The following is an 11,782-nucleotide window of genomic DNA, read 5'->3' as shown; positions in this document are numbered from 1 at the left end:
GGCATTAAAAGTAGCGTACAGACTATTCCAATTTTTTTCTCTCGGTCAGGGGCGTGAGAAAAAAGCATAAAAACTTTGGGAGAATACCATTTAGTCACATGTTTGTCTTGCAGGTAAATATCGCCTTTGCTATGAATATTCCGCGGTTTATGAGTGTTTAACGGCCCAAAGTGACTCAGGCTATGAGGGACTCCGTAGTGAAGAGCTCCGAAAATTTCAACCACGTGGGGTTCTTTGACGTGCTCTGACATCGCACAGTAAACCGGACCTCTGGAACACAGTACACGAGCCACGTCTTTCGGGTCAGCAGCCGAGCACCGTAACCACTGAGCCACCGTGGCGGCTGCTATGACTATTTAGTCCAGTCCAAACTGCTTGGGGTCATAACGGACCTTTGCGCAAGTGTCGCAAGAAGGAAAGAATGGGCTTTCTAATTGGCTAAAGGCTATTATGCCCTGAACATGGCGTGGGTAGACGAAATACAGGGAAGAACTTGTACGTTGCGCTTATTAATTTCTGAAATATTGTCTGTAGATTGGCGCATATCAGCGCACCGACACAAGGTTTGCTCAATTTACGGTTATACGAAATCCGTCACGTACGGAATGCTCTGCGCTCGTCAGCATTCTCCGCGACAGAGCAAAACATTGTAGTGGGTGTTCTGGTTCGGTATCACGAATACCTTCACGTAAGTTTCCCATAAGAAATTCAAAGCAGCCATCTAAAGTTTATACCGACCTGACGATATAAGCCTTCATTAAAACTCTAAAGGGAAGAAAGACAAAATATTAGAGTCAGCATGGCATCCTTTGCAATGAACAGCGGTAAGCGGCACACATTAAGAAGGTTGCCAGCAGCTTGCAGCTAAGCGCAAACGCTCACATTGGAAGCGCTTCGAACGAAACCCACTCCTGATGTCTGTTTCCTGTTTGCAGAACTCCGGTGACATCTACCAGCGCATGATCTGGGCGAAGGCAAACCGTCTGGGTGGCATCATGCCCGTCAGGGAAGTCTTCACCAAGCGGATATTTGACGACGTACTGCAGTCGAAGAAGGTACAGAATGGAGCTAATCACAACATGACCTTAAAAAATGGCGACTCAGAAAATTTTTCACAATGTAAGAGCCGTTTTATTATGGAAATTATTTCACGCCCCAAGAGAGTGCAGCAGAAAGCAGCAGTAAATCTCGCAAATATAAACGCAATCGCATATGACTCGCGCGTAGTGACACGAATGAAAGCAAATACAACCACGCAAACCCCAAACTGTGCGAGCTTGCGTTCCCCATCCCCGCTACAATCAGTGTAATCAGAATTATTTTTCTTGCAATAACAAATTGGGCAACAGCTGCTTCATTCACTACGACGTAATTTATAAACGTTCCTTTGCCACGTCAGCACGGAAAATGCAGAGAAGCTAGTGTTCCTTCCAACCTTTACATACTCTCCGCATTAACCAGTTTTGAGCAGCTTTAGTCCAACGCGTTACCACGGCAGAAATCCGGCCACTGTCACTGCCAGTGCACAATCGCAGCTCTGTGTCCTATCAGCGGCACTCCTTAAGATCCGATTCGGGCGATCAGCACCACACGACGGGTCTAAATAAAAGAAAGCATGCTGATCACGTGAAGATAGGAGAAATGGTTTCGGAAGGAAATGCCTGAAGCTCTCTGGTGCGAACGGCGCGGAGCGCTTACGCCGATGAAAACATCAGCAGACTTAAATAAAGAATGACAGAAACTGCGCCGCGTGAAGAATCAAAAGTTGGTTTGGTTTGGTTTATGGGATTTAACGTCCCAAAGCGACTCAGGCTATGAGGGACGTCGTAGTGGAGGGCTCCGGAAATTTCGACCACCTGGGGTTCTTTAACGTGCACTGAAATCGCACAGTACACGGGCCTCTAGACCTTTCCATCGTGCGAGGGCCATACCGAAACACCGCCTGTCTAGGCTCCCAATGGGCACTGAACCTCTCCTGGACGTCCTGCGGACATCCTGAACGTCCATAGGACGTCCATGGGAGTTTCAATGCCCATTTGGCTGTTGCAACTGTCCCGCTGCCGCTTCGACTGTGCTGACGTCATATTTATTTATTTATACAAATACCTCACAGGTTCCACACATGGAGCATTGTGTGAGGGGAGGGGTTATAATATTTAGCAGACAAAAGATGGTACAAAGTGGAAAGAACAAAAGTAAACAATATTAAATACATTGGTCTGCAAACAATTATTACACCGTACTTGAAGAAAACCGTATTATATTGACACAGAAGAAAAAACAGCAAACAAATAGCGGCACTGAATGGATTTGACTACATGTACGAACACAATTTATGTACAATATCATGGATAATAATACAATAATAATATGCACACAAAAGCCTAGCGAGAAATTCGGCGACGCCCAGGAGCCCTTATTGAAAACGTCAAAAAGTACCGACACAAAATTTCAAAAACTGAAGTGTGATAGTTTTTCTGAGTGTAGAGGTATATATTTCAGCATGTTTTATTGGAACCCACTGACTGAAACGCAATTTTTGTGATTTTTAACGCTGACTAAATGACATTTTCTTCAGTTCTGTTTGCCGTAGAAACGACTTTGAGTCCGTCACTGGAGCACAGAAGCAGCAACATTTCTCTTTCTTTCTGTCAGAAATCCGCTAACGTCCAAGAGATAAGACTGCAGGCCGCCACTGATGGGGGAACGATGTGAGCGACTAAGCATTTATTTGCACCAGAAAGTTTTCGAGCGCACGTTATCACGCAGCTAGTCTGATGTGATGTCTACCAGAAGGTATGCAATGGTGCTGAACGGCACAGAAACTGAGTGCAACAAATGCCTTTTGAATAACTGCTGACATGGCGCCAAGGCTTTGTCATTTAAGCAAATGTGGTCCTTGGATTGGTAAGCGCTAGGTTTTTTTAGCGCTTTGGTCGGGAACGAATTTCAGTTTATGTTTACATTATTGGAACGCTACTGGGTATAGTCTGAGGCAAAAGTGCCGACAGCCAAAAAATTGGCCGTGGTTTAGCTCTGGTTAAACCTGGAGGATTGCGAAAGCAACGTCTGCGCGTAGCCATATATTGTTGCGTAAGCTACATTGCTAACAGTCTCTCCGTTTCGCGTGCTCTTGCACGACCATACTGCGCATGCGTGAGGAGCAAGTGACGTCACTACGCACAGCTGGCGTTCCTCGCCGCGCGCGCTCGCCTTCCTTTCCTTAAAATGATCGGCGTGTAAAACGTTCACAACGCCAACGCCAATGAACACAACGAACGCCAACGGCCCATGGCTTCAGCGCCGCGTTCCTGGCACAACGTTGTGAATGCCAATGCATGCAGCACACGTCACTACCGCCACTTAGCTTAAAGCATGGTTGAGGTGTCCACTGTTCCAAGATGGCAGTTATGCGCCTTTCCTCTGGTTCAAGTGTCCACCGAGATGTGGACACCCTGCCCTCACCTCACGCTACGTATATCCTGGCATAGCACAGCTAAGCCACTGCCAATTTTATACCAGGTGTCCCAGCTAAATGTCACCAAGCTTTTAAAAAACACGGGATGTCCTAGCCGTCTGAAACCAAATCAGGGTTGTTTAGAGTCGCGTGACCTAGTCTGCAGTATCTTTTTCGTTCTTCAAGGTTGACTAATTAGTTAAGCTTAATTATCTAACTTTTTAATTATTGATTTGAGGAACAAAGTGTCAATGGAAAGGTTGTAGATTGCTTTGAGAAACAGCTTACTGAGACATCTGCAGCAAAATAATATTTACGTGAAGTAGTTTTTTTACCGGCCTTTAACCATTACCCGCACAATAAGAAAAAGCTTCCACATGACAACTGTGCCACTTCAACGTCCCAAGACGCGACTTAAAGAATAAAATCTGTTTTTTCTGAAGTCCTCTCCTCGATGAGACTTTGGGTGCGCATTGGGGCAGAGAAGTGAGCGAGCAGCTGGTCACGTGACAACTTTCTTTTAAGGCCAATAAATGAAGCTACGTAAATATTAACTTGGCGGAAACAGCACTACTAGCGCTTTTTCGAGGTGATCTAAAACTTTTGCATTGACACTTTCTTCCTGAAGTCAATAACTAAAAAGTTAGCTAATTAAACTTAAGTAATTAATTAACTTTGAAGAGCGAAAAACTACTCAAGACTAGGCCACGCGACTATGAACAACCCTGAGTTGGTTTCACTGGACTAGGACACTTCGCCTTTTTTAAAAGTTTGGTTACATTTAGCTGGAACACCTGCGTATACACCACAAACCACCCAGTTGGCGATGCGCAATCGCTACTGCGCATCGGAGAGGGAGAGAGAGGGAGACTGTCGGCGAGGCGGTGGAGAGCGCGCGGTGGCGGCCCCGGCCAACACCCTCTACTATACCTATACGGCGCGCCAGCTATGCTCCGTGTGACGTCACCCGCTCCTCGCGCATGCGCAGCATGGCCTTTGCAGAGTCCCGTGAAATGGCTCGGCGACTAGCGTAGTGTTGCTTTCGCCACAAAAATTGTGTCTACACCCGTTTATGTCGCTAAAGCCTGTCCTTGTCTGTAGACCAACCAGCAAGCATTGTTTAGATGGTGGCCGTGGCGCCAATATAACGTCGCACTTAGAGCTGTAATACGCTCCTTGGAGGCAGTGCTGTGTGCATATCTGCCATTTCAGCCCTCCCTAAAAGTTGACAGGCAAAGCCGCTCTTTGTCTCAGTGGGAGACACCGCTAGGAGCTGCTTTTGGATTAGCAGATAGTTCAGCTGGCTTATGTTTAGAGTCATCCTCCATTTATTGGAAACAGGGTACTATATCAGTGACTAGTCGGTGCACTTAATATTGCAATCAATTCACCACTGGTCGACAAATTGATACCCCACAATGAGGAAAACAGGCCCTGGCTAAGGACAGGAGGCTTCTTGACCGATTGTTTACAGTAACAAAACACTGAAGTTAGTAAGTGGTAGATAGAGGGTGTGGTAGATGGTCCTTGGCGATCACAAAATGAACAAGGGAGGGGAAAACCTCAGGTTGCTTGAGCCAACGTTTCGACAAGGGGACTTGTCTTCGTCTGGGTTAGTAAGGTCAGTAAGGTCATTCGTCGCAGACACTAACGGCACTGCTGACAAGCGAGTGCATCAGGACAACCATATTTGTAATGTACTGATCTGAAACTGTGGACATGTCAAAATACTATTGCATTATTTTTTTAATCAGCTGCGTAACTGCGAAGTTATAATTCGGAGTCGAAGAGGATATCAGCACCTTTATTACTTATTAAAGTACCTGATTTCATGATCTGTCAAAGAGGATACAAACAACTTACTAGCGGCTAATTTGAAATATATTGCGTTCATAAGCACCAGACCAATCACATCTTCATCTATACTGAGCCTGTAGCAGGGGGGGGGGGGGGGGGGGGCATAAAATGTTTGGCTTGTCACGTTTGCCTACACACAAGGAGAGTTTTTTTTTTACTATCTACTTGTCACATATATAGACATCGCTGAACAATAGGTCTGAATATTACGGACAGCAGGCACGTCTGGAAACCCCAATCAGCTTTTCCTTTATAATAAAACGACCCATGACAACCTATACTATATCGCTTCGTTTTATGCATCGACACAAGGAATCGTAACTTTCATCTTTCACGCATAATTTAACACAAATAATTTCCTGGGCGAGTGATGTTGTTCGTGATGAATAGTTTGAATAGTTTCCTTTTACAAATATTCTGCTATATTAACTTCACGGCTGCCTTTTGCTAAATCACCGAACATCGGCACCATTGTTACCATGTCTGTCTTAAACTCTCCGGTGAACCTCGCAGTCTTAACAACAAGTCCTTTCTTACTAATCAGGTTTGGTTTGGTTTAGGGGGTGTAACGTCCCAAAGCGACTCAGGCTATGAGAGACGCCCTAGTGAAGGGCTCCGGATAATTTTCACCACCAGGATTTCTTTAACGTCTACTGATATCGCACAGCACACGGGCCTCTAGAATTTCGCCTCCATCGAAAATCGACCGCCGGGGCCGGAATCGTACCCGCCTCTTGCGGGTAAGCAGCCGAGCACCATAACCACTGAACCACCGCGGAGGCACACGTTTAATCAGTTGCTCCAGTACTGACCAAGCGCTGCCACGACTCTGGCGTCTATTCAAGGAACAATATATGCAGAAATTACAGTTCATTATCCTAGCATTAGTTCTGGGAGCTAGGTCAGAATAGCCTCGCTAAGACTTTCAAAAAGGACACTCTTTTGTTTTCAAAAAATTTTTGCCTTGCCCTCATCAACATGACGCAGGTGGTGTTCCTAGACCGGACGCTGCTCTATACCGCCCTGGAGAGACTGTACGCCAAGGAGCGTCCGAAAGGCCAGTTCTACGAGGGACTGGAGATTACCATGAATCTCACCATGGGCATGTGGGTCAACAGAGACTTCCCTTCGGACCTGCGAAAAGCCCTTCACAAGCGGTAACTGAAATTCAGGCGTATGCCTGCCTGCTCATGATTGAGGCTACGAAAGTACGGAAAGAAAAATTGTAGGTGTAACATTAAGAGATCTTAAACTGGCGGAGTGAGTGAGGGAACAAACATGGGTTAATGACATCCTAGACGAAATCAAGAGAAAGAAATGGGCTTGTTCAGGGCATGTAATGCGAAGGCGAGATAACGGTTTGGTTTGGTATGGTTTATGGGGTTTAACGTCCCAAAGCGACTCAGTATGAGAGACGCCGTAGTTAAGGGCTCCGGAAATTTCGACCACCTGGGGTTCTTTAACGTGCACTGACATCGCACAGTACACGGGCCTCTAGAATTCCTCCTCCAAAGAAATTCAACCACCGCGGCCGGGATCGAACTCGCGTCTTTCGGGTCAGCAGCCGAGCACCATAACCACTGAGCCACCGCGGCTGCGAAGGCAAGATAACCGCTGGTCCTTAAAGGGAGACTGAAGCACTTTTTTTGAAAATCGGGCTGGCAGCCGCGTCCTATAGTTTTTCATGCTCTATGCTGGAATATCGCATCCAAATATTCGCATCCACAAGATTAAAACACAATTTTCTGGTTCCATTGCCCTAACGCGCACCGCATTGCGCAGCATGTTTGTTTCTGGGCAATTTTCTAAGACTGTTATATGATTTTGAGTGGTAGTTGTGAAATTGGGCATACAGAGTGAGTGTGTGTGTGTTTGCCTTCTCATCGGGATCTCATGGGTAAAACGCTTTATGGTACTAATTTTTATTCGTTTGTTGCGTAGTTTTATTGTAGGGCACATTGTTCTTTTGTGGCGTAGTTAAGTTGATTAATGAAGTCCGTGTATTCCATTACAATATTCACTTGCATTTTAACTATTGTACTCAGTAAGACAATGTATGTATTCTGTTGCACATTTCATTTGTATTTGAATTATTGAAGTGTATATGAAGTCGCTGCTGCCAAAATGGTTCCCTGACCTAGTCAAGCTGTCCTCACAGCTTTTTGTCACGGAAGCCATCAACATTGTAATGTTGAAAATAAATTTTTGATTTGATTTGATTTGAAATAAGGCAAAAACAAGCGCGAATTGCCTTTTTTAGCCGAAATATGCGGCCTGTGCCGCGGAGCACGCCGCGCGCCGCGCCGCCTTTTCCCGGCCCCTGCAAAGGGGCTGAGTAAGACGGAGGAGCGAACTTTAAGGCGCCTGCAGACAGGTACTCTACTCTGTCCTGCAATCTTAAAGCATTACGATCCTAACACGGATGGGCGATGCCCACACTGTGGGGAGACCTGTGATATCTTCCACATGGTGTGGGCATGTACTCAAAATCCCCACCTCCCCCCTTCCCCTACCCCCTCCAGAGAGGCATGGGAGACTGCCCTTCTCAACTGCTCCTCGCTTGAGTCCCAAAGGGCTCTGGTGAAACGGGCTAGAGACGGGGCATTGTCATGCGGTGTCCCGGACTAGGGACGCCGACCATGTAGCGTGGCCACTCTGTGGCTCCCAAACTCTATTTCACTAATTAAAAGTTTTCACCACCACCACCACCGCCCGTGATTGGTCAAGAGAGGTCGTGACGTCACTTTGAGGAGTGGAGAAGCTGCCGATGCGGATCCGGCGCTGCGTTGAGTGCAGATCGCAGCTTTCCGTGTCGTTGTAAAAGCGAATACGGGAACTATTTTTTTTTACTGACCTCCGAAGAAAAGGATACTACAGTTTGCTCAGTCCACGTATCGCCTGAAACCAAAAAAAACACAAGCAAAAAATTCTACACCTAGCACAAGCATACGCCAGCGTCAAAGACTCGATGCAGACCATGCGTTAAAGGTGCCAGCACAACCTCGGCTCGTATTCTCGGAAAGGAAGGGGTGCGAACAATACTCAAGTCAATTACCACCACCGGACGCCTCCTGGCTCGCCCGGAAGAGCGTCATCCTAAAGAAAAGGCCCAAAGCACTGTGTACAAAAATTCCTGTTCTCAGTACCCGGCGTTGCAGGTTGGGGCAAGAAAGTATTTCAAGGAAACGATGAAGGAGCACAAAGTTGATGTCAAAATTAGCGAAGCGCAGTGGCCAAGCACTGCGAGGCATGTGACCACAACATAGTGACGCAATCATTGTGCGCTGGAAACCAAGCCAAATACGCGCACAAGGCTGCTGCTTCACTCGTGGCGCGTTCAGCAGATGCCAGAAAATATTAATCGCTGCCTCGGAAACGTTCGCCCTTCCTAGATTTGCAGTTTAGGTTCAATGAAGTCGTTGCCAACTATATGTGTGTTTAAAAGCCAAGCTAGCTGCAACTCGCCCGCTGCCACAACTTGATGAAGAAACCGAGTAAGGTTGCGGTGTTTTTTTGCAAAAACTCGGTTGGCATTCATTTCTCTCATAAATTTGCATCCGAAATCAACGTCGAACACTTTCATTTTAATCGCTTAGCTACGATTAAACGAGATGCCGCATATGAAGAGTTTCGGAGCGACACATGCTGAAGCCTCTATAAGGTTTCTTCAGGGGCTAAGTGAGCATGTTTCTACTTTTAAAAGAGGCGCTTCTTCGGAATGGTAACACGCCTCTCATGCGCGAGAAAATCGAAGGAACTGTGTCATGGTTCAGCCGCGCCTTTTCGACAGAAATCTCTAGAGGTCACATTAGGGGCAAGCTCTGCATGTAGCCGCTCTTACGAAAGTGCTTCGAGCAGAGTAGGCTTGCTTTGGTCAGCTTGAATTCTTCGTCACAGCAGCGAGCGCTTGCGCTGCGAGCTTTTGATCTTGCGAAAAACAGTGGAAGACGACACAGTCTCGGCCGTATTTGTTCATGAACACGAACGCAGAGTAGTACCTCGTGTTGAATCTAATTCTCAAGGTCGGCTGACACGCTTTTTTTTTTTGTCACAACGCACGCAGCACGAGAAACAACGCGCGCTGAAAGCGCGCTCGGGTGCGCCGAAGTATCCCCGGCTCCTCAACGTGACGTCACGTTGGCCGACATGGACGAGGTTTCCCTCTCCGCTGTTCACCTCTCCTACGCTCGCGCGGGGCGCGGGAGATTTGAACATCGCGTTTTTAATTGGTGATTGCGCCACTGTTTTAGCCAAAATCGAAAAAAATAATTTCACAGACGTGATCAGCAATGACACTACTTCAAATCCCTAAAAAATTAGCTGATTCGAAAACCGCCTCAGTATCCCTTTAAGGGTAACGGAGTAGATTCCAAGAGAAGGCAAACGTAGTAGGGGGCAGCAGAAATTTAGGTGGGCGGATGAGGTTAAGAAGCCTGCAGGGATACGGTGGCGGTAACTGGCAAAGGACAGGGTTCATTGGAGAAACATTGGAGAGGCCTTTGCCCTGCAGTAGGCGTAGTCAGGCTGATGATGATGACTTCGTACATGTAATGCTGTTTACATGATGTGAGCGCACAAAACTTGCGTTGCGATCTGCATATGACAAATTGCTCACAAAAAGTGACAATGCAAATCCCTCATTGCTTCTGAGGGCCGGATAAATGAAAGTATATTTTTATTTTGACTACAGACTATGAGACCTAATTGCATTTTTGTCTCAGCTGAACGTGAGCAGCCAGCTAAATGAAATAACCAAAATAGGTGCGCACTTCAATTTTTTATTGTGCTTTTTACATCACATAGAAGGAAATTCGCAGCGCGTATAGAGAACTTTAGGTAGTATTCAGTAATACAGCTTTACCAAACGTGTTGCTTTTGTCAGCATGCCATTCCCTCGGGAGAAAAGGGCTTGCAAAAGAAAGTGAAAAATCGAAGTGGCTGTATTCGCGATGGCTGTTGCAATAAGTGTTTCTCGTAATTCGTATCGTAATTCGAGTGCTTCGAAAAAGAAACAGGGTTTAACTAAACTTTTTTTTATTTAAAAGATAGTTTTTGTAGAAGCCATCAGACGGTACACTTGCCTTCAAGAAATAAGGCGCTACAAAACACACGAGACAAGACAGGACGACAATACAGGCGCCTGTGTTGTCGTCCTGTTTCGTCTCGTGTGTTTTGCAGCGCCTTATTTCTCGAACTGCAACATGCATACCCAACTAGCCCAGCAACAAACTGTACCCTTGCGCTTTAATTGTGATAGCAGTTCGCCACTCGAACCGTGGAGTTGGAAGCTACTCTCAGCTCTTGGGTTTATTTCTGGAATCTCACCGAGTGTTACAGTAGCAGTGCAGCTGCTTTAGAGCTTCATGCATGCAGTCACTACAAGACTGAGACGTACAATCCGCCACACTCCCCTGAACCGCACTTAAGGTGGCTCCAGAAGTTGAGTTCGTTAACCAAGACGTTCCCTCTGGCACACGCAGAACCCGCTGGATAATCGAGTCTGGTCTGCCGGAGTGGTACCGCCTGAGCATCCTCGAGCGGGCGAAGCGAAAGAGCGATACCGGCTCAACAACGGGGCAGTCATTCACCTTCCACACCATACAAGTGGAGGACGTGACCGGATTGTTCTACCTGCTTTTGGCCTGCTTCACCGTTTGCTTTGTGGCCTTCCTGATTGAGTACTTGGCGTTCGCCATCAGCAAGTCCCCCTGCTGCCGTGGTCGCCAGCGCTATCGCTGACGCGTTGCTCAGACCGCTAGCGCGATCTTGCAATGTACCATGCAATGTCTGCACTTTTGGAGGCTGTTAACGAACAGCAGACCTCGCGGAGTGCATGGCTTCGCAAACAACATTCTAAAGCGTGTAAAGTACGTTATAATGTATGTTACCGATATGATAACAGGCGTTATGTTGGGCAGTTTTATTCCAGCTTACGTAGTACAAAGACAAGATTTTACGCTAGATTTCTGCCACTCTCTTTCCGCTACTCCCGCTTTCAGAGCTTTTTTTCATCTCTCCCGTCTGTCTGTGAAGAGCTCATCAAAATTTTCGTTTGATCACAAAGCGCCTATGATTCAGTTTATTCATCGATACATGCCCAAGCAACCGCCGATATCCTTCGGACGGCCGACAGAGGTCTGTTTCGGATGTTCCGTACGTCCGCTGAACATCCGCAAACAGCCGGTAGACTTCCTTCGGCCGTCCGATAGGAAGTCAAAAGTATACGTTTCGCCCGCCGACGGACGTCCAGTTGAGTACGTCCATTAGCGGATCTTTCTCGAATATTCGCATATAGGTATAGTGCATGCGTGCTTTTTTCACTTCGCGCGATGCAATAAAACGAAAAACAATTTGATGCACAGTAGGCATATTTTACTGTGGTTGACGATACATCAGCAGAGCAATGGGTTATATTCGGAAAATTTCTTAAATGTGACTCTTCAAATGTGGCAAGCTTGGGACACACAT

At 46.6% G+C, this 11,782-nt stretch overlaps 1 protein-coding gene across 1 annotated transcript; it reads left to right on the top strand.

The window, feature by feature from the left end:
• Positions 1-952: 952 nt before the first annotated feature.
• Positions 953-11,763, top strand: LOC149360432 (uncharacterized). The gene is made up of 3 exons (XM_089569275.1): positions 953-1,055; positions 6,302-6,471; positions 10,795-11,763. Exons 1-3 carry the CDS (start codon positions 960-962, stop codon positions 11,051-11,053), a joined length of 525 nt encoding a protein of 174 aa, XP_089425401.1. The 5' UTR covers positions 953-959; the 3' UTR covers positions 11,054-11,763.
• Positions 11,764-11,782: the final 19 nt, after the last annotated feature.

The sequence above is a fragment of the Amblyomma mixtum genome, chromosome 2 (assembly GCF_055824585.1).
Source record: "Amblyomma mixtum isolate Tamu chromosome 2, ASM5582458v1, whole genome shotgun sequence".
NCBI lineage: Eukaryota > Metazoa > Arthropoda > Arachnida > Ixodida > Ixodidae > Amblyomma > Amblyomma mixtum.
Note: the sequence above shows the minus strand (reverse complement) of the source record. Positions and strands in the feature narration are given on the sequence as shown.

Coding starts and splice junctions, on each gene's coding strand:
- LOC149360432 (XM_089569275.1), top strand. CDS start 960: ATGATCTGGGCGAAGGCAAACCGTCTGGGTGGCATCATGCCCGTCAGG. Junction 1,056..6,301: donor ACGTACTGCAGTCGAAGAAG/GTACAGAATGGA, acceptor AACATGACGCAG/GTGGTGTTCCTAGACCGGAC. Junction 6,472..10,794: donor CGAAAAGCCCTTCACAAGCG/GTAACTGAAATT, acceptor TGGCACACGCAG/AACCCGCTGGATAATCGAGT.